This window comes from Gavia stellata, chromosome 4 (assembly GCF_030936135.1).
Source record: "Gavia stellata isolate bGavSte3 chromosome 4, bGavSte3.hap2, whole genome shotgun sequence".
In the NCBI taxonomy this organism is placed as follows: Eukaryota; Metazoa; Chordata; class Aves; order Gaviiformes; family Gaviidae; genus Gavia; species Gavia stellata.
This window is the reverse complement of record NC_082597.1, coordinates 79,002,986-79,029,838: the sequence shown is the minus strand read 5'-3', so window position 1 is coordinate 79,029,838 and position 26,853 is coordinate 79,002,986. Positions and strand designations below refer to the sequence as shown.

Sequence of the window (26,853 nt, the reverse complement as noted above, 5' to 3'; positions counted from 1 at the left end):
ATTCAGGTCAACGGAAAGATTCCCTTAAGCTTCAGGGGCTTTTGTATAGAAGGAAGAGACAAATGCCTAGGGCCAAGAATGACTGATGAAATAGCGGATTGTTTCGAGTGGAGAATGTGTAATATATACATATAATTCATTTGCTTACAGGAGATATATTTTTGTACATTATACAATTTTTCTGGTAAGCAGAAACCATAGCATAGATTTCAGTATTTCCCATCTGACTTTCTTTATTTCCTCATACCTTAACAAACACAACAAACTGAAACATGGAACTATTCATTTTCTGTTGTGTAATGAAAAAGATACGTTACTTTGATGCCCGGAAAATACATTAAACATTCATTTATTTGTGAGAGTTTCATTATATTATTACATATGCCTTGGTTTGGTGCATAGGAGGTGTACAGTTTAACATGCTGATTTTATTACCAATTTTAAAAAGGTACGGCGCTTTACTCTATAATAGACAGGAGATATAGGTCCGAGTTTCCCATGTATTGCCAAGTACAGATGAGATTGGAATTTAAGCAATGTGCCTTATCCTTGTAAGAGGTTAATTTCAATGAGAGGTATTTGTTTAATTAGAATCAAATATAATCTTACAATCAAATAATAAGTACAAAAAAGGAGTATTTTTTTAATATGTGCAATAGCTTGTTAGTCTTTTACTATCTCTAATTCCTTTTGCACTTCCTCTTGTAGCCGTAGCTGAATGGCGCTTTTTAAGTACCCAGGCTAAACTTTTCAGAAATGATTAGCAATTCTGGGTACCTATTCAGAGTTATCCTACTGGGGCCCAAAAGTGAATATTTGGCACTTTCTGACAATCTGACTCCTCCAAGGTAGTTAATATTGAGGTGAAATTACTAATCCTTACCAAACTTCTTCCATCCAAAGATACCATATATTCATCCCAATGAACTCTGACATCTATTTTGTTCCACATCCTCAGTCACTCTGGTTATCCGGCCAAGGAGCAATAGTTACGATCTGCCTCAACATTTAGAAAAGTTTTAAATTTCACTAGGCAGCTGAGCACTTTTACACACTACTTATTTATACAGACAACTACTACATCAGGCTCACTTAACTTGCTCCACCCTATGTCTAATCAACATAATAGCTTGTTATTTGTCTTACACTATAAACCAAATATTTAAAAATAAAACAAAAAAAACACTATTGGGTTTTACAAACAAGTATATGACATAATAGTTTTGTGCTAATGATTCAGGTTGGAGCGGCTTGCTTGTCTGGGATTTTAAACGCTCTCTCAGAACCAGTACTCGGAGACAAAGATGTGAACATTGACAATGTTACGGTGAGATACCACTCCACCCATGACGTAGTTCATCTCCAGTTTCAGGACGGCATGGAAAGGTCCAACAATGGGCCTCACCTGGCGAACTACACCTGTTGGGATAGAAATAGATTGCTGAGATTAATAGGGGGATCAGAAGACTTTGGATGAGCTACACCCTGCTCCATTCCAGCGACAGAAAAACTGCCCTTCATTTTCAGTATTGCTGATGGAAAGTTATTTTACATATTGGACCCATAAATGGCTTGCAAGAAAGTTTGCAAAATAAGAATAAAATGTAACTTTTTAATCAAAATATCTTGCAGAAGATCTAGAAAGAGCACTAAAATGTTGCTAATGACAGAAAAACTATATCTTCTGAAATGAGGGATTTTTTTTACCTTTTATTGAGAGCGATAAACTCTTTAAGAAGTTGGCAACACTGCTTTTTAAGTAGGATATAAGGAGACTTTCCCTAGGTAAGCCAGCACACACATTGCCCTGCGGAGTGCGTAAGCGCACCTGGGAATGCCACGCAGTTTCTGGTACCGTGTTGAAAACCACATTTCATTTGGAACAGTAGAAATTATTTGTAATGGCAATTACGATGCAGCAATAAAATCAACACTTTTCCTGTAACTATCTGATAACACTCATTTGTAAATTGACAGTGTGTTGCATCGTGGATGGGTAATCCCACTGGAAGCAATCGGAATAGAAGCAGGCAAGTTTAATGAGGAAAGGGGGACTACCACAGCGTCTGTCCCTCTGTCATTCCTCGCATGGATGGTGGCCGTTCCCTCGCCAACACCAGGGGCTGATAACGCGGAAGGAAGCGGTAAAGGCGGAGTGAGCTGTGTCTTTCAGGGCTCTAGTTTTCAGTTTGTTTTATGAAGAGGGGCCCCAGTGTCGGGGCGCAGCAGGACGGGGACTGCTGGGGGCTGAGTGGTGAGGTCCTCGGGGGGGTGGCAGGGCAGCGCTTCTCCAGCCAGGGCTTGTCCCACCCTCCCAGCCCGGCAGTGGGGCAGGCCAGGGGGCAGCCGGGTTCAACCACGGGCCCAGATCACTGGGCGAGTTCACGGTGATGATGCAGGGCCAACGTCAAACCAGGAAGGCAACGTACGGGTCAGGTCCAGAACAAGAGGACCTACAGCTGTGACGGAGCTGGACACCAGCTCTCTCATGCAGCACGGCTCAGGCAGGGACTGAAGCTGAAATGGGGCTCCTGACCTCCAGGCAGCGTGTGGGGGAGGACCCCAGGGAGGCTCACCTTGGCCCTAAGGTCTTACCAGTGCCTTGACACGATGTGGCTAAAGAGAACAGCGTTACAGCTTAGACCTACACAAAAGAAAGTCAACGGGAGCTTTGCTGTTGACTCCAAAGGCTCAGGAGCAGCCCATAAACACGTTCTCACCTCACAGTTAGTTTCTAGGTCCGGCGTTATTAGAGTAGAGATACCAAACGGCTCACATCTGAAAGGATGTATCCAAAAGGTCAAAATCACATAAACCCAAGGTCAGCCAGCGGGCACAGGGAGTCTGGCAGAGACCCCCACTCAGACCCCTCCTTCTGACAACTGACTTCTCCGACAGGGCGTTTGAATCAGAAGGAAATACACCGTTCAAGAAAGGATTATTTAAGATGTATTCCTTCTGCGTGCTGGGGGTTATGTTTCACAAGCAGGCAGCACCAGCACCTTCCCAGAGTCCCAGCTGAACCCCTACAGCAGACCCCTATGAACATGCTGGCTTGAGATCTGATGGGAGAGATAAACGTTTGCTTATGCAGCCTGTCAGCACCTTTTTCTAAGGCAGTGATGACATTACCATTTTGTCCTGTTTAAATACCAAATAATATCTTCAGCATGCAGTAAAATTGCAAACTTTTCACCACACTCACTTTGCTTGCCATATTTGATGAATACGCTTTTTAAGCATCCTTCCCCCTACAATTTATACATACGTACATACATATATATATAATTTTTTTTTCGTTTTCTTGGCTACTCTCCTGCATCTTATAAAAATGACTGGGCTTGGCAGATGAATATTGAAAAAGAAAAGCCTTGCTAAAAACGCCCTCCCTTTAGGGTAGCATTTAAAGCATTTTGCTAACAACACATCACATTATTGCAGGCAGTGCTTTAACTGACAACCACGGAAATATGCAGCATTGGTATCACTCAGTACTGGCAAGCTGTTCAACCCAGCCTGTTAGCGGCTCATGCAGTGATCACCAAGCCTCAGATGGCAAAGGTTGCTGTTTCCATTTAGCAAGATTTTTATAGTGTTCTACACTTTCTTACTCTGCTCTAGTAGAGTCTGCTCTAGTCTAGAAGTGGGACTGCAAATTGTGGTTTTTTCTGACCTGATGCAATTCCACTCGGGATGGTTTATGCCGAAGTATGGCATCTATCTGTACATTATTGCTGTAGCATTCAAAGCTGTTAGTAACTTTCTCATTCTTCTTTGGATGCATTCTGCTAATAAGCAGAAAAAATGGAACATTTATTTTCAAGGTGGAACAGGCAAACACACTGTGTGATCCGTGTGGCAGTACCTTTCCACACAGTTCTCTTGCTGCAGTTTTAAAATCAAGCTTAATAATAGTCTGAGAAATGAATGCTGCACATGTTAAGACAGCTATATTGAAGCAAGAAATTGAAGGAATGTACAAAGAAACACAATACCCTCACAATAGTTATTTATCCAGTTTGTTGTGCCAACATCCTAGATGGTGCTGAAATGACCACCAGTGCAAAAGAACTATTTTCCTTTCTCTCCTATTAAACAAATAGAATGATGCGGTCAGACGGGTTTGCACTACAGCACGTGTAGAAGGATGCAGTCATTCTAAATGGGCAGAAGAAAAAAAAAAAATTAGAAAAAATCCTTGAAATGTTCTACTGGACAAAAGCATATGACAGCTTTTCAGCTCTTGGCAGATTTACTCATCGAGAGCTTTCCATTTTTTTGGTGGGAAGTGCTAAAATGGGAAACCTGAGCATTTTTCTCCACCAAACTCAAGGACAAATGTGTGTGGAAACCATGCAATAGCAAAGTTGCTCAGAGCCTGAAACCTGGCCCCACATTTATCCAATTCCCAGTGATCCTGTCGCAGTGGTCCTAGGACTTGTCCCAGAAATGCTGTTAAAGGCTATCTGCTCTAATGTGTCTTTTGACGCTACCTGTGTCTGATTCTCTAAAGTCTTGTGCCTTTCACGTCGGGTTCGAGGGAGGTGCAGCTATTCTAGACCCAAACAAGGCCAGCAGTGCCTTGTGCCTACTCTCATAAACATGTCTAAAGAAAAAGCTTAAGACTCGGGCCTGGTACATGTCATTCACATACATGGCTCAATGAATCGATCAGTATCTCGAGAGCATTTAGCACAGGACACATTTGAAGATGCCATGTGTAATAATTCTGGATGTTTGTAAGCAACGTGGATTTATCAGTTACTGCAACATTTGCATAAACATGTTGTTCCACTATGCCTTTTGGCAGACTACTGCTGGGTCCAGATTTGTGGTCTGGCATCCTTCAGCATTTATAGCTGAATATTAAGTATAAAAACATACTTTACAGTAATAGGAAGGTTACAGTTTTGAAATGTACTGAAAAGTCAGGAAATGTAGAAATTAAGCAGCTGCTTTTTGATCTCTTTTTCTACCAGTCTAAACCCAAAGTAGCTGGATGGAGCCACTCAGATTTGACATGGGGATAACTGCAGATTGGGACTTTGTCCTGGTTCACTGTAGCAGTACACAGTGTCCTGTGAGTCACTCTCTATAGGGTGCCAGGAAAACAATGGTGTTGCTCATTACATGACCTGAAAACAGAGCACTCTCAAATCCCACCATCAGCTGGTCCTCTCTGGGACCAAAGCTGCAGGCTCTACAGTTGGTAAATGGGGTGAGTTTATTTAAGCAAGTTCACCCAAATCCTTTTCCAACAAAATTCGATTTCAGCTAGGTTAGCACTTTGCACAAAAAAAAGCCAGGAGAGTATTTGTCTATATTAAAACAGGGTGAATCACTGATAAGAAATGAACAAGGAGATTCGCAGTGCTGCTGAATCCCATGTGCCAGGCAATCTCCAGCATCTGTGTTGTCTTGCCTACAGGCACATCTCTGCACGCAAGCGCTGGTACCCTCCAGTCTGATGCGCTGCTGTTGCTGTTTATCCTTTTCGGTTCATAATCTGTGACCCAAACACAGACTCAACCTACAGAAAACGCTACGTGTCACAGGCCAGGCAGACTACTTTCCATCAGCTCACCTTTGTTTGGTTTTGCTGTTTTGTTAACTGAGCAGAGATGTTATTACACGTCCCAAATCGGCTTGGGTATCTTCATGGTTTGCTGACCTCCTTTTAGAAAACAATGATAAGACTTCTTTTTCTTGCACACTTTGCCCTTATTGTAAACAGGATCTACGCCAATCCTTTCCATCTGCTAATCTGTGTAAGCAAACAGCCTTGGCTTGAGAGGCAGTAAGTTTTTGGATGTCACAGTTATTTCTGCAGTGATAGTCTGACCATGGCCCAGAACTTTTAAAGCTCTGTAATTAATACACTGAGCTGCCTTCTTGCCCTGTTTCTTCTTCTTTCATGTTTCATGTTTCGATTTTGTCTAAGGTAAAAGTATGTCACCATGTGTAGTGAAGACATTCACCTAAATAATATATAATACTTATTTTCAAGTGAGAATAATGACAACAACCAACGATCTTAGAGCCACTGTCATTGGATTACTGAGGCTTTGCTTATCAAAGAAGATGGGATAACTAAGACAGCAAGGTTAATATTGTTAATCTTCCTAAGCCTTTCAGCAGAATTTCTATTATAGTAATCAGATGCCACAGGTATTCCTTGGCTTGTCTATACCTCTTTAAGATATCATTACATTTCTCTGCTTTGAAATATGTGAGACCCTCAGGCAATTCACCTCTGTGTCTGGTTTCTGCTTGTATTTTTGCACTATGCAGCTGATTTGCTAAGAAGGTCCATTTTGAACTTGGGAGGAACACTGCCGTTTTGTTACCACATTAACCCGTTCTGTATGACAAGTCCCCACATTAGTATGCATTAACATTTTGTCTCCAGAAATCCAGACTCCTGAGTCTGACTTCTGTGCTAAGCTCACTGCCCGGTATGCCAAAGGAGCACTTGCAAAACTCTTTAAAATACTTTTTTTAAAAAATCTTTTCTTCTTTTTTTTCCACTGCTAACCACAAAATCTGCAGCAATTACACTTGCAATGAATCTGGGTCACTGTGTTCCTTATACTTGCATTTTCTCTAGAGAAAGTTCCTCTAACAGGGATCTCCACAGTTTGCCGGAAAGCGAAGCAGAACCAAAGCAGCTTATTTTCACACTGCCACTAGAAAAGGCTGGTTTGGGTTGGTAGAGAGGATGCACTATGTTATGTTTTCTGTTGCAGAGGTGAAGGTCGCAAGATTTTCCACAAGGATTGATTCTTGAGTCTAGTCAAATATTTAAATCTGTATCATCATAAGAACACAGCACAGACATAAGTTGCATCCATTCCTCAAAAGGAGAGCCTCAGATAACCTAAACTTTTAAGGACCCCCACAAAATCAAGCTGAGAAGTGTTAGCGGAGTGGGCAAGGGATCAGAGGCTGAAGGGAGAGGCAACAGGGACTGCTGATTACTGGGGAGCTGTATCTCGACTGCTGGAAGAAGAGGGGATGTGCTGAAGTAAACCTCCTCTTGCCTTACCTACATATGCGTATGCAGGCATATGTATTTGTGTATATATAAACAATACAAACTACTGCCAAATCAAAAATTGTTCTTCCAAATAACCTGTGGGCTATGTTCAGGAAAATACAATAAACACAGTTATCAAAATGTGATCAATCCCCTCAACCACATTTCAAGCTCTGTGTTAAGTAAGAAGCACAAGAACTCTTTTCCTCTTACCACCTTCCCATCTCTTCCCCCATACATGGGGTTACAGCTGTATTGTTTTGTTCCAGTCATCACATGCCAAAGGATAGCAACAAAACTACCTTTTTTTTGTCCCTTTGTGCTCACAGCACAGGTGACAAGTTAACAGAGAGACACGTGGCTTTTTACTATCAGTTGAATCCAACAGTATTCCCCTTTTTCATTAGTGCAAGACTTCACACTTGACATTATAGGCAGGTACTAAATAAACCAGTTTTTCTGGGAACAAACAATTTATTTAGGAAAATTTGCAATTTTTTTTTCCCATTGTTTAATTGTATGATCTGTGGTCAGCTAAAAACTGACCACAGACTGACTAATCTTGGGATGGATGGTGAAGAGTTACTGAGAGAGCATGAAGTGGTGAAAAGAACAATCCACTTTTCTGAATCATTAATCTGTAGTTAACGTATTATTCCAGTCCTAAATAGAACAAGACACATCTTTTTATTCATTCTGAGATCTATTTTAAACACTCTGTAAAAGGTATCTAAAATAATAAGAATGGGATATATATTTGAAATACCAAAGGCACGCAAACAAGTCTGAGCATAGTTCATTGTTCGCTTTTCCTTCAAAATAAGCACAAACTGCTATTGATTTTTTTTTTTTCCTGGTTGCATCCTGGCCATGCATTATTAAAATTAACTTTCACAAATAGGAAACTAATAGGACAACTAAGAATTAGTCTTCATTCACTCTACTGCAAGCAGAACTACTGACCACATACAAAAAAGAGAATATTCTGCATTAGTTAGAATTAACAGCAACTTGGTATATGAAGTATTATATGAATTATTGTGTGGAATACGGCTCCATAAGAATGTTAGTATCAGCTCCACTGTAAAATACAGTCATAGACAGCAAAGGGTCTAAGGGCTGAGGAAAGCTAAAGAATCTCCTAGGATCTTCTTGGTAATTCTTATGAGTGATGATGTTTCTTTGCCCTTGATACACCGCCTGTTTCACGGGCTGCCTAGCTCTGGGGCAATTTCTGATCAAGCACACGCCAGCAAGGCAGGCAGGAGAGCAGGGTCGAAAAGCTGAGCAGGGTATGAGGCTTAACAGGCGAGAAGCAGGAATACATGTCAGGGCTGAAAAATGCGTAGCTTGTTCATGCAGAGTGTATGACATTTTGGTAGCAATACACATTTCTATTCCTCATGAGATAAATGAAATCCCATGTGAGATGCATAACAGCCCCAGCAAATCAGTTTTTCCCCTAAATTTCCTAATCCTGGGGCTATAAGTCTACAGGTCTGCTTGTAAGCGAAAGCTTAAGTCCATCACAAAATGTGCCCCCTTTGAAAAAAACCCCAAGAAGGCTTGTCAAGAGAACGTGCTATTACACGGTGAGAGTTTGTGCTGTTTTCAGACAGAACTTTTGGGATGAGCTGCTAGTGACACCTACAAGAGGGAGATTTCAATGACACAAAAAATACCTCGTAATTTTTCCTCTAGCTATCTTCATTGTGCTTTAAATGGATACTTGGAACACAAAATTATTAATTCAGAAAAATTCAAGCACCAGAGAATGTGGTGAGAGCTGTGGAGCTGAAGCTTAAACTCAACTGAAACTCAGGTAGTGTATTGGGCTTTATATTAACTTCCAAATAATCTCAGCCTATGTTCTGAAGTCCTACATTTGGCTGTTTCTGGATCTCTGTTTCCCCACAAAAACCACTCCGTTCCTTTTTAGAGTCTTCTCAGTCCTAGCTGCCACGACACAACAGTAACTACCCTTTTTTAAGCAATGGATCTTTGGGAATCACAAAAATAGCCTTTAAATAGTCTGCTAGTCCGTGTCAGGCCACGGGTATGTATGATGATGTACAAAGGATGGACATAGGCTCTCCTCTAATGTTAGGAAACTTGTTTAATCCCATATGGACTTTGCAGTAATGAAGCCGAGAGGTTATCTCAGCCTCCTGGAACCTAAAGCCATTGCATGGCTATGAAAGGAAAGCAGCCCAAAACACCGGCACACTAGTGATAATAATGTGTGGTGAACAACTTTTTGTAGGGGAAAAGCATGTTTATGAGTTTCCCTTAAGCAATACAAGAAGACTGATCTCCTCATGTTAATGCAAGATCCTGGACTATAATTTCAAGTTTGCTTTTCTCCTCAAGGCCTCTTGCTTTATACTGCTGGCCAAGATTTTCAAAATTAAGAGTAAACATCTCAGATGCATCAGTGTTACTTAAGAGCCTAGTCCTAGTTTCAAAAGAGATGTTCAGGCAATTAGGAAGTTTAGGACTAGGGAAATGATTGTTGCAGTGGCTATTTTAAAAGTCAAAGTTGATAGGATCATTCCAGAAATGAGCCAGAGAAAAAAAATCCAGCCATGAATAAATGTTTCCTTGGATCAAACCATAGACAAGGAGTTGCAGGTTAGGCTGGAATACCAGACTATCTCAGTCTACAACATGTAAATACATACCTACAGTGTGAAGCCAAAACGATATAGCCAAATTGTCTTTTGGCTCAGTAGACCTCAACTCAAAGAAGTCATGTCAAGATTTGTAAGAAAAAAGTTATTTCTCATTCAGTATTCATTACAAATATACAAAGTTCATCAATAAGATGAAAAAATAATTCACATCCTGGTCACAAACAGAAAACATACATTTTAGGCTATTTTATCCTTTTTTTTTTTTTTTTCTGTAAAAAGCTTTGGGGCTCTGCATACGTTAAAGTTTAATTAAATTCCTTTCCTAAAGGCTGCTCTTTACTCTGAAAGTTTATGCCAAAGTAATGATTTTCAGTGTTTAAATTGCTCTGCCAACATAGTTACTAGAGTACTTACTGACCTATACTATGCCAGGGGAGAAGGGAAGTGAATCAACTGTTGGGTAATTGCTTAATGTATCCTACCGTTGAAAATATAATGCTTCAAACATTGCACATTAGGGAATGTCTTACTGCATTCGGTAGAGTGAAAGCTGCAAAGTTTTTCCTTTTCACAGAATCACTAAGGTTGGAAAAGACCTGTAAGATCATCAAGTCCAACCATCAGCTAACACCACCATGCCCACTAAACCATGTCCCACAGTGCCTCGTCCAGTCCTGTCATGTTTTCAACATCGCCGCAATCCAGAATCGGAATCACAGAACAGTTGAGGCAAAAAGCACCTCTGAAGACCATCGTATGACCCCTTGCTCACTAGAGCATGTTGCTCTGGGCTGTGTTCAGTCTGGTTTGCATGGCAAGGTTTGGGTAGTGGCGGGGCTACAGGAGTGGCTTCTGTGAGAAGCTGCTAGCAGCTTCCCCTATGTTCCATAGAGCCAATGCCAGCCGGCTCCAAGACGGACCCAGCGCTGGCCAAGGCTGAGCCCATCAGCAACAGTGGTAGTGCCTCTGTGATAACGTATTTAAGAAGGGGGGGAAAAACTGCTGCCAAACAGCAGCTGGAAGAGAGGAGTGAGAATATGTGAGAGGAACAACTCTGCAGACACCAAGGTCAGTGAAGAAGGAGGGGCAGAAGGTGCTCCAGGTGCCGGAGTAGAGATTCCCCTGCAGCCCATGATGAAGACCATGGTGAGGCAGGCTCTGCCCCTGCAGCCCATGGGGACCCTGCTGGAGCAGATATCCACCTGCAGCCCCTGGAGGACTCCACGCCAGAGCAGCTGGATGCCCAAAGGAGACTGCGACCCCGTGGGAAGCCCGCGCTGGAGCAGGCTCCTGGCAGGACCTGTGGACCCGTGGAGAGAGGAGCCCACGCTGGAGCAGGTTTGCTGGCAGGACTTGTGACCCCACGGGGAACCCACACTGGAGCAGTCTGTTCCTGAAGGACTGCACCCCATGGAAGGGACCCACGCTAGAGCAGTTCGTGAAGAACTGCAGCCCGTGGGAAGGACTCACATTGGAGAAGTTCATGGACGACTGTCTCCCATGGGAGGGACCCCACGCTGGAGCAGGGAAAGAGTGTCAGGAGGAAGGAGCAGCAGAAACACGTGATGAACTGACCACAACCCCTATTCCCCGTCCCCCTGCACTGCTCGGGGGGAGGAGGTAGAGAAAATCGGGAGTGAAGTTGAGCCTGGGAAGAAGGGAGGGGTGGGGGGAAGGTGTTTTAAGATTTGGTTTTATTTCTCATTACCCTGCTCTGATTTTATAGGTAATAAATTAAATTAAGTTCCCCAAGTCGAGTCTGTTTTGCCCATGACAGTAAATGGTGAATGATCTCTCCCTGTCCTTATCTCGATCCACGAGCCTTTCATCGTATTTTTCTCCTGTTGTCCAGCTGAGGAGGGGGAGTGACAGAGCGGCTTGGTGGGCACCTGGCATCCAGCCAGAGTCAACCTACCACAGAGTATCTCTAAGGATGGAGACTCCACAGCTCTAGGCAACCTGTTCCAGTGTTCCACCATCTTTACAGTTAAGAAAAGAAGTTTCTTCATACGTTTAAATGGAATGTCCGGTATTTCTATTTGTGCCCACTGACTCTTGTCCTTTCCACACCACTGAGAAGAGTCTGCCTCTGTCTTCTCTACTCCCTCCCATTACATTGATCAGATTGTCCCTGGGCCTCCTCCAGGCTGAACAGTCCCAGCCCTCTCTGCCTCTCCTCGTATAACAGATGCTCCAGTGCCTTAGTCATCTTCACCACCCTCTTCTGGACTCTCTCCACTATGTCTATGTCTTTCTTGTACCAGGAAGCCCAGAACTGGAGACAGCACTCCAGCGGTGACCTCACCAGTGCTGAGTAGAGGGGAAGGATGACCTCCTTCAGCCTGCTGGCAACCCTCTTCCTAATGCAGCCCATTGGCTGCTTTTGGCACAAGGGCACGTTATTAGCTCATGATCAACTTGGTGTCCACCAGGACCCCCAGTTCTTTCTCTGCAGAGCTGCTTTCCAGCTGGTAAGTCCCCAGTGTGTACTGGTACATAGGGTTATTGGACTTTGCATTTCCCTTTGCTGAACTTCAGGTGTTCAAGGAATGTGTGGACAAGGCATTGTGGGTCATGGTTTAATGGGGATGGTGGTGTTAGTTGATGGTTGGACTTGATGACCTTACAGGTCTTTTCCTACCTTAGTGATTCTGTGATTCTGTAGCTTCATGAGATTCCTGTCAGCTCATTACTCTAGCCTGTCGAGGTCCCACTGATTGGTAGCACAACCCTCTGGTGTATCAACCACTCATCATGGTTTTGTTTCCTCGTCAAACCTGTTAAGGTGCACTCTGACCCATCATCCAGGTCATTAAGGAAGAAAATGGCCGCAGTATTGATCCTTCAGATACACCACTCGTGACTGGCTGCTAGTTGTGCTGCTGATCACAACCCTTCAAGCCTGGCAGTTCAGCCGTTTTTCAATCCAACTCCCTGTCCACTTACCTAGTCTACATTTCTGCAGGTTGCCTATGAGGATATTAAGGGAGATGGTGTTGAAAGCCTTACTAAAGTCAAGATAAGCAACATCAACTCTTCTTCTCTCATCCACTAATCTAGTCATCTCTTTGTAGAAGGATGTCAGGTTGGTCAGGCATGATTTCCCCTTCATAAATCCTTGCTGACTACTCCCAGTCACCTTCTTGTCCTTAATATGTTTGGAAATGTTTTCCAGGTGGATTTGCTCCATCACTTTCCCAGGGACTGAGGTGAGGCTGACCAGCTTGTAGTTCCCTAGATCTTCCTTCCTGGCCTTCTTGAAGGTTGGAGTGACATTTGCCTTCTTTCAGTCCACGGGAACTTCCAATCACCACAGTCTTTCAGAGATAATAGAGAGTGGCCTCACAATGACATCAGCCAGTTCCCTCAGCACTTGTGGGAGCACCCCATCAGCTCCCATGGACTTGGGTATGTCCAGTTTGTTTAAATGTTCCCTAACCTGATCCTCCTCCTCTGAGGGTGAGTATTTCTTGCTCCAGACCTTCCTGTTGCTCTGAGAGCCCCGGGACTCCTGAAGGCCAGTCTTATCAGTAAAGAATGAGGCAATGAAGACATTGAATACTTCAGATTTTTCCATGTCTTTTGTCACCAGGTCTCCTGCCCCATTTGGAAGCAGGTCCACATTTTTCCTAGTCTTCCTTTTGCTGTTGATGTACTTCTAGAAGCCCTTCTTTTTGCCCTTCACAGCAGGGGGCTGTGCCTCCATAGGCAGTCTCACAGGCATTATGTTCCTCCAGTCCTCTCTAGTTCATGACTGTGCCTAAAGGCACAATCTAGCTGTCAAACTGCAGGCACTTCCCAGACCACCAGATGTCTGCTGACTTCAGAAAGTTAATGTACACCTTAGATTCCTCCATCTCTCAAAAGCTAAATAGTCCTTTTCATTTTCTCTCTCTTTTTTTTTTTTTTTGTGAATGCTATCTACATTTCTCTCAATTATTTGTGACAATAACAATGTAGGCTCCTGCTATGTGGTGCTCTACAGTTTCTGATATAATCTGGTTTATTAGTAAGTGGCTGCTCTTTGGAAAATGAAATATTTCTTGGTAATCATCACTGCAGGCATCAAATCATATACAGAAAAATAGCTCTGAAGATGTCATTAATCCTTGAGCTGCCACACCTGACAAACATAAATATGGTTAAAGGATTCAGAAAACTCATTAATCAAAATAGAAGTACTGAAATAGATTTCCTCTTGCTTTGAAGTGTATTGCCCTCATAATTGTGAATTAGACCTTCATCTGCGTTTGACGGTGAACACTTCACAAATTAATAGATTTGGAGAATCAAGTTAGAGTTGGGTATTAACAAGGTTTCCACGCTGATGGAGAACTGCTTCACAGGAGTGTGGCTGGCTATACATATCTTTGCTGAAGTATCTGAGGACAAGATATTCAAAACCCTACACTTTTCAAACACGGACCTCCCAGATCTTTATTCAAATTCCTAAGAAAATGGCCTAATTTTCAACTGTTGAGCGACCGAGTGCTTATAAAATGCTTTAGAAGTTAGTTTGGACACATAAAATTCATAAGCGACATGACACTCAGGGCAATTTCACTGTTGGTTAAGCTGATCAAAAATAGTAGTCCTGCTATATCCTCCACTCCTTCCCTTGGATTAACACCTGAAAGAAAAAAACCTGAAAATGTAGCTTGCAGCAAAAGCACTAACGCTGGCAACAGGGAAAGGGCTGGAGTGTTTGTTCAGAGGTAGACAGGAGAGGGGGATTTCCCTTTCGACCACCAACAAAGCTCCAGATATTTCATACAACCCCAGTGCTCCCTGTTAGGGAACAGAACGGCAACGGTGATTTAGGTACTGTAACAGTGAGTATTGCACCAGTGGCATAAACAGGACTCCTAATGACTTGGGCCACTTGGTGCAGTGCTGACCGCAGTGGCATGTTACCTCAGGAACAGGCAAAAATTGCCTGTGTCCCCCGAGCAATTCAATAACCGCTACCCAACAGTGCAGCTAAGAGCTGCACCGCATCCTTCTCTGAGAGGTGTAAAAGAGGATCACAGGTAGGGAGAGACACCCCTCAGGAAAACAGAGTAGTGTAACAAGGAGGGCCTGTGACCAGGGGAGGTTTAGATTGGACATTAGGAAAAATTTCTTCACTGAAAGGGTTATCAAGCACTGGAACAGGCTGCCCGGAGAAGTGGTTGAGTCACCATCCCTGAAGATATTTAAAAGACGTGTAGATGTGGCACTTAGGGACAAGGTTTAGTGGTAGAATTGGCAGTGTTAGGTTTACGGTTGGACTCGATGATCTTAAAGGTCTTTTCCAATCTAAATTATTCTATCATTCTATAAGCAACATCTAATGCTGAGATCTCTCCTATGCTCACAGTATTTATTGACCACAGTAATAATTTATAAACCACGTAAAGACAAGAGCTCTCATTAAAAGACTGTCCAAACAATTGTGTCTAAAACTCCCCAGGTACTCATAGCCTTTGAAGTTTTCACGTAGGGTACAAGTCTTAGTTTAAGTTTAGTTAAAACTGTTTGAATCTGCTTCTCTTTTTGCCTTTTATTTAACTTCTGAAAAAAAAAAGAAGAAACTACAGTACAGGAGTTACATTTCAGCATGAAAAAGGATCTTTCTGATTAGCCTTATTCAACAGATCAGAAATTTGGGATTCAATTTATTATAAATGCTACCCTTCAACCACTCAACAAAGTTTAATTTCATTAACATTCGGGCTTCTCTAGAAAGCTTTGATTGCTGAAATGCATCAAATAAAGAGGCAATAAAGAGGCCTCATGGTATTAATACATTTTTTGGCCAGAAACAAATGGTAAATATTTTCAAAGCTATTATCTGTCATGTTGGATCATATGGAGCCTTGGTATTATGAAAGAATTAAAAACAACCTTTGATTTTACTGAGGTTTGGCTAGTTTACAAATACTATGATCTTTATTAAGGATACCAAATAACTTCAGAGAGATGTGCCCTTATCTTGGTTTGGCAAACGTGAAGTGCTTTTAGATCTCTGGTTTGCCTTCCAGCCAAACCTCGCAATGGGTTTTAATGTTGACAATGCTGCGAAATCACTCATGCCTAAAATGCAGTAACTGTACTTGAAGTAGCCTCATTAAAAAATAGTTTCCACCATATATTTTTTAATCCTTCCTGTTCCACCTTTGAGAACGTGACATGCTTTATGTAGTATAAGAATCGTACGTATTACAGAAACAGGTGGAAAAACTTCAAGGCTGAATGTCCAAAATGTCCAAAATCACATATATCAGCTTCCTGATACTTTATTCCCACTATCTTATTTACAGTGGGTTTAGTATCCATCACATACATGCAATCTCTCCATTTAGTGCGAGCGGCTTAGTTTACCCTACCTGTCCCACGACCACATTATTCAGTTTCAGCCAAGCTTTGATACAGTAGCATATCCGTGACACCTGGGCAATTAATTATTGTAACCCTAAGCATTTCTTGGCAAAGAGCCACATTATGGCACACAGCACGATATGGCTCTGTGATTTCAATTTACCATGGAAGAAAAGTACCTAATCCTGAGGATTTGACATGAAAGCCCTTACACAGCCGCTCAGTCATCACCTAGAGGCGACAGCTCTGCTGGTATTGTTAGCAGAACTTCTGTCGAGGGAAGCTTTCTGAATTTTAATGTGTGTTAATCCCTGACCAAATTCTCAAAATAAGGCTGAAATAAGGGGTCACTTCACCACATTTGACCCCTTTAAAAATAAAAGTTAGGGTGGGCTTTTTTTAAGTGAGCCATGCATCTGTGCATCATACCGGGAAAGATTTACGATATGCCTTGAGTCTCTTATCTTCTGTCTCCAGTTTTATAGGGTGTGTAGGCGCTACGGCAGGAATGAGAAGCCTACTATCTACACACAAACTCAGGAGCAGCAGCAGAAGCAGCTGAATGACTCACACAAATATTTCACACTTGAAGATCCTCAGAAAAGCAGGTCCCTGACTATTCTAAACCAGGGCAAAGCACCTCAGAAGACTGAATTCACACAGACATCTTTCAGAGGACTTGCTGTAGTATGTTTCTCAGCGTACTGCGTTCCAAATCTGGCTTTTTTCCGCTCAGCCCACTGTTTAAAATTAATACCAAAAAATGCATGCTACGTAATCTGAACCAAGCACCTTCAGCAGTCCCCTTAGCTGTTCCCTGACTCAGTCCATTTCTTTCCCAAGTTGGCAGGTTTTACACTTCACGCCACCGTTCACAAAACTTCGTCAGAGTTGCAGTGTGATTTATTTGTCTGCTGGCTGTAGGGAAACTGTAACCAAAGGTGGTCTGTATGGATGTTTTTGCAATACGTTACACCTTCCTACCCCAGGGGTGAGACGAACATTGATCAAGGAGGAGTGTTTGATTAACCAGATACTTGCAATGTGCTAGAGTGAAATTTGGCATTAGAAAGGTTGTCCCACTCGAGCACGAGACTCATTCTCACCAGAAAAGCACCTTCAGCATTTCTCAGATACGAAATGAAAATTCACCTCCTGCTCGAGTTGCTTGTTTGCCTCCAGAAGAGCTCTCCAGCCTGACATTTTTTCTGGAGGGGAGGGAGGGTGTTGAGAGATTTGACTACCGAACAACGCAGTCATCAGCATCCCAAAAGGGCAGGTTCAGGCAATAAATCTAAGATCCCGTCTACCAAATGGCTTCTGGGCACCCTCGTCTCAAATGCGTAGCTACTAATTTCGACAGGGCAACCTGGCATAGAGAAAAACTCACAAAATATTCTTTGCTGAGGGGCTCCTCTTGTGAAAGGGGCAAGCCTAGATGAAACCAGAACAAAGATACTGAAAGGGACTGTGTCTTTTTTAATGTAAGGCTGCAACAGCCTGTCGAAAAACCTGCTGAATTATGTCCCTGCTCTGTGTGCTCACTGTGAATGACTGGACAGCATCGGTTTTGTATTGCCAGACACCATTGTGGTTTCATGCTAATGACATTATAGTCATGACAAAAGGGGGCTATTGTCCCTTACTTTCTAGTAAGAGTATCCACAAGGGGAGATAACGTATGTACGTCCTCGCCTCTGTGAACTTGGGAGCTCTCCTGGACACCCTGGCTCTCCCTACACCTAGACTTCATTTCCCCACAGAAAAGCAATTGAACTGCTACTTTCAGCATCACAGCTGTGCCAGGACGCCCAAATCAGTCCAGGGATCTCATTATGCTAAACACCGTAACAAATGCATGGTAAGAGCCAGCCAGCCTCTGGCCCAAAGATAAAGAGTCTAGAGCAACGGAGGATAAGGGAGAAGCAGAGAGGAATGTGAAGGTACTTGCCCAGTGCTGCAGAGTAGGTCCAGGCACAAAATTCAGAACGAAATCTTTTGCAATCCAGTGACTCTGAATTTGATGTCAGACCATACAAACATTTGTGTGGCGGACTGTGAAAAGACTTTGCCACACTGGAAATGGCCAAACTACCTATGAGATACAGAACTACTACCCCTATGCTAAGGACAGGTTTCCCAAAAAGTCAAATAAACCTCCAGTCTCCTTCTCCTGCCCCCAGCCAACATGGGATCCCACAAGCACACTTTCTTATGGTATCTGTTTTTGTTTACCATCTGATAATTTTTTAAAAGTCTCTCCCCAGCCTCTGGAACATACTAAACAATCATGATACCACAGCAGAAATTAGACTAATAAATCCAGTGTGCTATCAGTAATTCAGACACTTTCTGTAATCGTTCAAAGGTAACAATCACATGTGTAAAAGAAGCTGGGAAGTCAGGACAGAGCAGTGAAATCCTTGCAAATAACAATGGAGACGTGTAGTACATATCTGTAAAATTATAAGCAACCATTGATATCAGTGTATTCAAGCACCAGCACAACAGTCCTGAGAAGCTCTATAGGTACAAGTGAAATTTTATAATTGTATTGGCTCTGGATGCTTTTGATAAGAATAAGAATTCTGCTTAATAGGCAAGAATATACGCTTAGGTTAGTATCAAATGCAATATGGAAGATTTCAGCCTATCAAAGCTAGTTTTAGCTACATTATGAAATTTTAAAATCTTCCTGAAGTTTACCAGACTACAAGGTGGTATTACAGTCACCTAAGGAAATGAATGCATAGCTGAGGGGGAAAATGTTTTATAGTATCTGATAATACCTTAGGCATTGATAGGACATTTTTGTACAGGTTGAAAATGCATTCTTCATTTTTCACTGACAGCTGGTTAAAGGAGGAATGCAGTGAAAAGTCTATAAAAGCTTTAAAAAAAAACCTGGATAGATCTTCACTTCTGTTTTTCTCCCACCCATGCTAATAAGTGATGTGTGTTGTTAACAGTATCTTTTGGATTCAGTGCTACCTTGGCCTGTAACCACACCAGGCAACAGAGAGTCTACAGCACTTCTTGAACCAGGAAAGAATGGGGTTTCACATCTCTTTTTAATATAATAGGGTAGAAACACTGGAGGCAACCTTTTACACAATTCTTTTTCTTCAGCTTGCATGAAGTCTACGCGCTGCCACTCCAGCAGGCTGGCTTTTGTTCCTTTTCCACTGGAAGACACTTTCTGTACGTCAGCATAGCTAGTTTTGGACCCTGTTCTTACTTCTTTTGGCTCCTCCATGTCTGATACTGCTGATCATTGATTCCCATTTGATATATTTTCTTTCCTTGATTTTGCGATACTGTCCTTGCCTCTTTCCTCTCTTACTTTTGTGGCTGCTCCTCCTACATCTCCTTTGGGAGACCATGTTCTTTCTTTTGCTAACATTCCCTGGGGCAGCTCTTTCCTCTGTTTCTAGTTTCTTCTTTTTCCTTCCTCACAACCTGCTCCTACACACTCTCGTCTCCTCCTATGACCTCAGCTGCTATCTCTCTATCAACAAATCACAAACCAGCTTGATCAGCCACTCTCCATCCAATCCTATATATTTCTCAGCTTCACTAACATCTTCTCCTTGATGTCTCAGGATAATGGCTAAAACTGATGACCACGATTCTCTGTCAGTGTTGAAGTCCTCACTGTTCTTCTGTAACTCCGTCTCTAACAGCTCCTGCCACTCTCTAAACCTTTACCAAAAGAAACCTGTACCTTTTAACTTTTTTTCAGTGTTACACTTTTGAGAGCATCTTGTTCCTTTCCATTCAGACAAACACAGTTTAGATGCAGGTCCTTCTTAAGGCATCATCCCTATTCTTGTTTGTGACAATCTAGCAAAAAACTGTTTTACTAATGAAGGACTTCCTGCAAGAGCATCTTCATTGACCTGTCCTTTCTCCCTCTCTTTTCCCAGTGCTCCCTCCTTTCTTTCAATCCCTTCATTGGTTTCCTCTGCTGTGACATCAAGCCAAGGTTTATTACACTCAGCTCTTTCAGTAACACTAGTAACTATTTTCCTGCTTTTTTCCATATGCTCTTAATGCACTTCATCTCTCTCTGAGCTAGTCCATGTCTTTTCTTTAAAAAAAAACCCCTCCTGTAGAGGTTTTCTATCTTTTCTCTTGTGGAGAAAATTTGTCTTGTACAGAAAAGATATTTGGTGATCTAAGTTCCATTAGCACATAAAATAGCTTTGATACTCTGGTCATTTCTCCTGAAATATTACAACAGAATGAAAAATGCTTATTATTCCTTTTACCGATGCATCTATGATTTATTATCAGAGCAAATACAGGCAGCAAAAAAAGATTAAAAAATAGGCTACACAGATTCAAGAGGCTTATGTCCATCAGTGGTCATCAAGCATGATGGTCCAGGTGTGCTTTCCGAGAAGCGTATAAACTGATGATTGCAGGAAGTTGGAACATTGTATTTGGAGAAAGATTCCTGTATTCCTGTCTGTTACTGGCCCTTATGTTGGACACTGGTTACTGAGCTAGTTGGGCATTTGCTCTGCTAGAGTCCCTATGTTACATCCCCACAGTTCTTATGTTCCTATAACTTAATGGGATAACCAATAAATCTTTCTGATAACCAGTAAGTCTTTCTGGTATCGTCTATGCCCTTTGTCTTTTTCCATCATTATACAAACCCTTCCCCTTTCTTTACAAGAGGGACTCAATTTGTGAACCCCTGTGGACTAGGATCTCATCTTATTTATTTGTCTTGAAAACTTCCCAGCACTTTTATGGGAACACCTAACATTCTGATTGTTAATAACAAGAAAAACAATATTACGATGAGAGCAGCAGAACCGCTGCTGGCAGAATTATTTGCAATCCTAATTTCACACATACAATATGCTGTCCTGAACCTCTGCCCCTCCAGGTAATATCAGCTGGGGTTTTGTTTTGTTTTTCCTTTTCCAATTCTGCTGCAGGCAGTTTACTTTGCAGCTTCCATCCATTAATCTCAAAGTACTTTTACATAGAGGAATTAATTAAGACTCTTACATACAAGAATTAATTAAGACAGTAGTAGGCATGTTTTATCATCTCCATGTTGCACATGGGGGAACTGAGGTGAAGAAAGAGTTGCCCAATTCTTTTGCAGAGCTGGGAATGTACTTAGGCATATATCATAGCCTCTCAACCTGGTGTATAAGAATATCCTTTCCCTCCTAACGTTGTGAGGCAGATATCCAGTTTACCAAGGAAAATACCATTGACACGCAGTCCTGTTATTCAAAATGGAAATGCTTCCCTCAGGCGAATACCTTGGCCAGTCAAATTTCTAAACACATCCTTCTTTCTTATTTCAGACAGAAAGAAGAACACAGCACGAAAAGCAAACTTCTGTAACTACTGTGGGATCTGATAACATTTATACTCTCCTAAAGAATCAACCCAATACCTGAAATCTGTAATCTTATCATCCTGCTTTAACAGACTCTCCCTCTTTCTCAGCATTCACATGTATACTTCTGTTTGATAAAGACAGAAATATAAACCTAATGACTTACGATTTTTATCTACAGTTCATAAAACATCACACCGCTGATGCTGTACTATCATGCTTCTGAAATGCAACAGTGCCACCTTCAGATCATGCTAAATATGACTTTTTCCCAAATCATCAGTATGAAGGAAGCACAACAGCGATTTTTCTTTTCATCCAGACAAGTCCTGCTAGAAAGCCCAGAAGCACATGTATAAACCTGAGCAGAATCTGCACATTCACATACTGAAACACAAATGTTCACTAGGAACAGTGGTCCTTTATTTTCATAAATAAACATTAATAAAGAGCAATCAAGTACTGCTTTTTAATACCTGGCATATTCATTCTCTAAGCATGAGAATCACAGCATATTGCCCTGCCACTGGACTAGCAACTCACATTGGGCAGAGCAGCACATCAGTTGGGACCTGCTCCCCCTCTGCAACCTTCACATAATTTGCCAACTACTCCTGGGTATGTTGGGTCCCAGCGTGAGAGCCAAGCTACAGTATACACTGGAAATACATAGCTGTTTGCACGTCTGTGTATAGACTAGATAGACTATACACATTACCTACTGGATACAGTAGGCATTATATCCCCCAAAAGGGCCCTGCTCTGAAAGAAACCTACCGGAAAGTACAACCCCAGGTTGTGGTGCAGCCCCTCCCTGCTCTGTGAGGAGATGCGGGTCTAGCGCATGACCCATGTACACAGGTAGACCTCCTGCCACGTCTCCTCCCTGCCAAGTCGAGACTGTAAATCAAATGTGTATGTATGTTCCACTCTGCTGTTACTTCTAAACCGCAGCATTTGACAGATCCCTTTTACCCTCAACAGAGGTATTTGTTTAAAACTGAACCAGCCTGTCATTAAATATTAAAACAGGCAACAGTTTCAGTAAATTCAGTCCTGCCTTAAAAATGTGATTATTACCCAAAAATTGGTGCAATGCTGTTTAAACAAGAAAGAACAGTTAATTAAATTTACAGTCTCTTTGCTGACATACTACATATTTTATATTTGGTTTGATTATAATGGGCAAACCTCATCATTTTAAAGCTAAGCCATTTGCATTTGTAATTAGAGCCAGTTCTGAAAAAACTTAAAATACTTCTCAAATTAAAGTTTAGGCCTCTGGTATTTTGGACGAAAAGTTGTCTGTGATATTAGTTCAAATCACACATATTGGACTGGAGAATACCAAATCAATACAGGCCTGAAAATCAAGGGGGGAATTACTTGAGCTAATTTCTTCGACCTGGTTCTACAATATTATTGAGAGAAGAAAGTAAACAGAAAACACTCTACTCACCCACTGTCATACCGTCCATGTAACGCTTGATGATATCAAAGGAATCTCTTAAATTTCCTTCTGTTATGTCAAATATGATATCTGCCTGGTTGGCTGGATATGTAGGTGTGATGGCACGAAGAAAAATAATCTCTGCAAAGAACAAGTATCACAGAATGTACTGAGAAGTATTTGAAAACACCACTGAAGAACCTGACAGAATTTGATCCAAAATGACTTGTCCTCAAAGCTGGTGGAGGACAACCCCCCACCCCCCGTTTGTCCTTTAAAACAAAAGAAAGAACATCTGGGGGAAGGGAGGATTTGGACAGATTTGTTTTCTCCTCCTGCACCATCCAAGAAGCCCTGAAGCCAAAACACTATTACTTTGAGAGTCCAGAAAGACCACTCTTGGAAACCAGTTGGACTTCCAGCAGGTACCTAGAGGACCACACTGAGGATCCACAGGGTGGGCAGTGGAGGGGCACCAACCAGGTAAACCCCTGAACTCTGATTCCCTTAGGCAGTTACACAAAGTATTGCCATTACAAATTACACAGTCCTTTTGAGTACTGAGGGAGGGGTTTAGGTTTAAAAAAAAAAAGTGAGACTATTTTTCAAGCCTCTTGTGAGGGAGGTAAGTAGTATTATTCTCATTATTATCCTCACTCTACAGATGATGAAACTAAACCATGGGGCTGTAAGAATTCACCCAAGGCCACGCGCTGAATTACAGTTTAGGAACGTCTTCTGAGCTTCGGTAGTACTCCAGATTGCGAGGTCTCATCTCTTTTTATTAAATCATGAGGATGGACTAATGAGGGAACGGTTTGGGAAGCATCCTGGGCCAAATCCTTAGCTCTGCTGCCAGTACACCTGGTGAAGCTGAAGGGGTGTGTATGGGAGTAGAAGTGGCTATGGGGCATTCCTCCGTTCCCTGTGAAGTAGGGCCAGCCAAGGCCTGAAACAGGCCTGACGCAATCTACAGCAGCTCTATGCATCTAAGTTATTGGTGGTTAAATTGTTCCTAAATGAACAAGGATTGGGACATCTCTTGCCCTAATCCTGTTGCCTGGTACAGAAATGAAGGATCAGCTTTGGTTTTCATTTAGGACAATTTTCTGAGGCAGCAAGGCTGAGAGTCTGGGCGCATCAGAAATCAGGACTTAAGATCTTTAAAAAACCCTCCAAAATAATCTTCCTCTGTCCCCTTCTTCCCTCTCTGTGTCTGTGCCACACAGTAAGTTGCTGAGTGGCTCATCCTACAGAGAAGCAGAGCTGAAGGCTGTCATCCCACCTATGGATGTGCAGGCAATCCCCAGTAAAGCTGCCAGAAAATAAATACAAATGCCAAGGAGCACAAATTGGCTCTTGATCTTGAAGTTTATATGTGAACTAAGCAAAGTGAGTGTGATCCTTATGAAACTGCAGGACTTAAACACTCGCAGGGACTGCAGCAGCCGAAGGAACCAAAGAAATACACGAGTGCCCATGACAGTGCAGCATCTGGGGCTGGAAAACTCTCTTTGGATGACTGGCCAGCCACTCGGACGCTTTTGAAAATCTTAGCTTAAAAGCTTTCTGCCCAGACCTTGGAATTTCCCTTCCTTTATTCTATATCTTAAAAAACAACACGGATTTTTTTCATAGGTCAAAAATCAGCAAATCACAGTACTAGATAGTATATTCAATATAATGTATTTTGTGATTAATGCTTGCATGTAGGTAAAGGCTATATTCTTTGAACAAGCCACCCGTCAATAGCGAACAATGGACCATAAACAGATGAGAGAAATATAATGAGCACCTACTTCCTCTGGCAAAATCTGCAAAAAAGGGAAGAAAAAAGTCATGGGGCATACAGCTATTATTCGAGTAAATGTGGTAAATGGGAATTTAGACTCAATATTTCCTTAGACTGGGAAGTTGTATGAGTTAGAGCTCAGAATGACTTTCTTTGCCCTATAAAATTAAAACTCCTGGATATTGAAGGTTTTAATTAAATGAATAGTACACTATAATTTGGAACTGTGCAAACATTTTACTGCACCGGTAGCTAGTCTGGCTTTAGGCAAGGATTTCCGGTGGAGGTTTTATATGCTGTAGTCTATTAAATGAAACAAGGAACAAACCACTTACCTTCAGGTCTTGTAAATTCTCTGAACGTGGGCAGTGAAATGACAGTGTGGGAAATTGTGTGGACTGGATCCAACACACAGTTGACATCATTTGGTCGACAAGACTTAATGCAACGGATAGTATCTGTCTTTTCAAGTCTGACACTAAGAGAAATGAGAGAGAGATGCATATATAGCCTGAAAATGAATTACTTTGTGTTTTGCAATCTGGGGAGCTGGAAACTATAATTGATATAAGTGTTCATTCTTCACCTCAAAAACTTAGACAAACGCAGATCATCAGAACTGCTGGACCATTGAAAAATTTGGCTTGGCTAAAAGTTGCAGTCAAAACCTGCTCAAACCCAGTTCTTCAAGCCAGGCGTGTAAAAATAGAACTGTAGTGCATAACATGCCACGTAAAGTCACTTTCCACGTACAAACAGGACCAACAGACCAGGCCTAGATGCACAGCTGCAGTGCACTGGCGTGGTCTCACCAATTTCAGCGGAGCTACAGAAACTTGCACAAGCCTTTTTGTACTCCATGTGGTATTAGTCGTATAGAGCAGAAACAATTGTTTCCATTCTCGAAGTCTGGCAGGAAATATCTGAAGGGCACTTTCTTTCACGATTTTCAGTGCAGCAAGAGCCAGAAAAGCCTCTCTTAAGTCCTTTTTTCACACCACCCCCTTTCCATCTAAACTGAGAAAACAGAGAGGAGTGGAAACTGGGGGGAGGAAAGAAGTTAACCACATTATTTAAAACCTCAAAGATTGAATTCTGAGTTTGGGGAAATGGTAAGGGTCATTTCATATTCCATCTCAACCAGCTGCTCATTCGTCCTTGAAAGTCTATTAAAAGTTAAATGACTTCTTCTCACCCTTGTCCACTAGAGTGAATTTAAAGTCACTTACAGTTCAAGAACTTCACACAATACCCGGTCTGTGTTCATGAGAGATGAAAGGGCTACGCTGGGACTTACAATGTGACTAAGCCCCACAAATGATCTCAACTTTGACCTGCCCATTTCTTCATATTTCTAAGTGGAAAAAAGAAAAGACTGCAATGTCAGAGGGGGGGAATTAAAAGATTAAAAGGAAGAAAAATTCACTGAGTGAAAGGGAAACAAAAATGGAAGCTTTAGTTCGTCAGATACCTCTAGAAACAAATGGTTCTTGCTCTTTTCAAAATGTGTTACCCAAGTCCACACCTACAAGCCACCTTTTTTCAGATGTTCAAAGGGACTTTATGGGTCTATTAATAATAAATACATCAGTAACTTTTTATTATATGCTACCCACATTTGCTCATCAAAGAAAACAAAGCCAAACATGCCGATATTGTATGAAGCTAAAATAAAGATAAAAGAGAAAACATGAATCAACATTAAGGAAATCATGCTTCAACAGATGTGAACTGGCATAGTCCATGGGAAGGCAATGAAGCTGGGTTAATTCACACCAGCTGAGTCTGGCTTGCTACTCTCACTCTGTAGTTGAGGTTTTGAGACTGGCCAGGAGATACAGGCCAGGACAGACCTTTTCCTTCCCACCGTTTTCTGAGTGCAAAATTTCGTCATTTCCTAGACATCTCACAGGGGACAGAATAGGGCTTTCTGCTGAAATGCCTCATGCTGGTCATTTTAGAACAAATTAATTCTGGATATATGGACATAATAGTCTGACCTACAATAACAGATTCCATCCCCTTATTTTAAACCTCAGCTGCCAAATTAAGAAAGGACTTCCAGCTAGCTGACCCTCACGTCTGTGAAATAAGGGTCAGTTAAATTACATAGTTTAGTTCCAGCGTAAAATAGTCTATTTCAAAATACGCAACAAATAGAATTGAGACAAAATGTACATCATTCATGTTTGTTTCCCTCTCGCCCTTTTTTTT

At 41.9% G+C, this 26,853-nt stretch overlaps 1 protein-coding gene across 1 annotated transcript in view; it reads right to left on the bottom strand.

Annotated features, from left to right (window-relative positions):
* Positions 1-208: 208 nt before the first annotated feature.
* The window catches only part of FBLN1 (fibulin 1), an 81,772-nt gene continuing 55,127 nt past the window's right edge, over positions 209-26,853 (bottom strand). The window contains exons 15-17 of the mRNA XM_059816722.1: positions 24,975-25,117; positions 22,857-22,988; positions 209-1,419 (exon numbers count right to left, since the gene is read on the bottom strand). Of these exons, the coding sequence (XP_059672705.1) occupies positions 1,280-1,419; positions 22,857-22,988; positions 24,975-25,117 (415 nt within the window). The 3' untranslated portion in view covers positions 209-1,279. The remainder of the gene's footprint in view (positions 1,420-22,856; positions 22,989-24,974; positions 25,118-26,853) is intronic.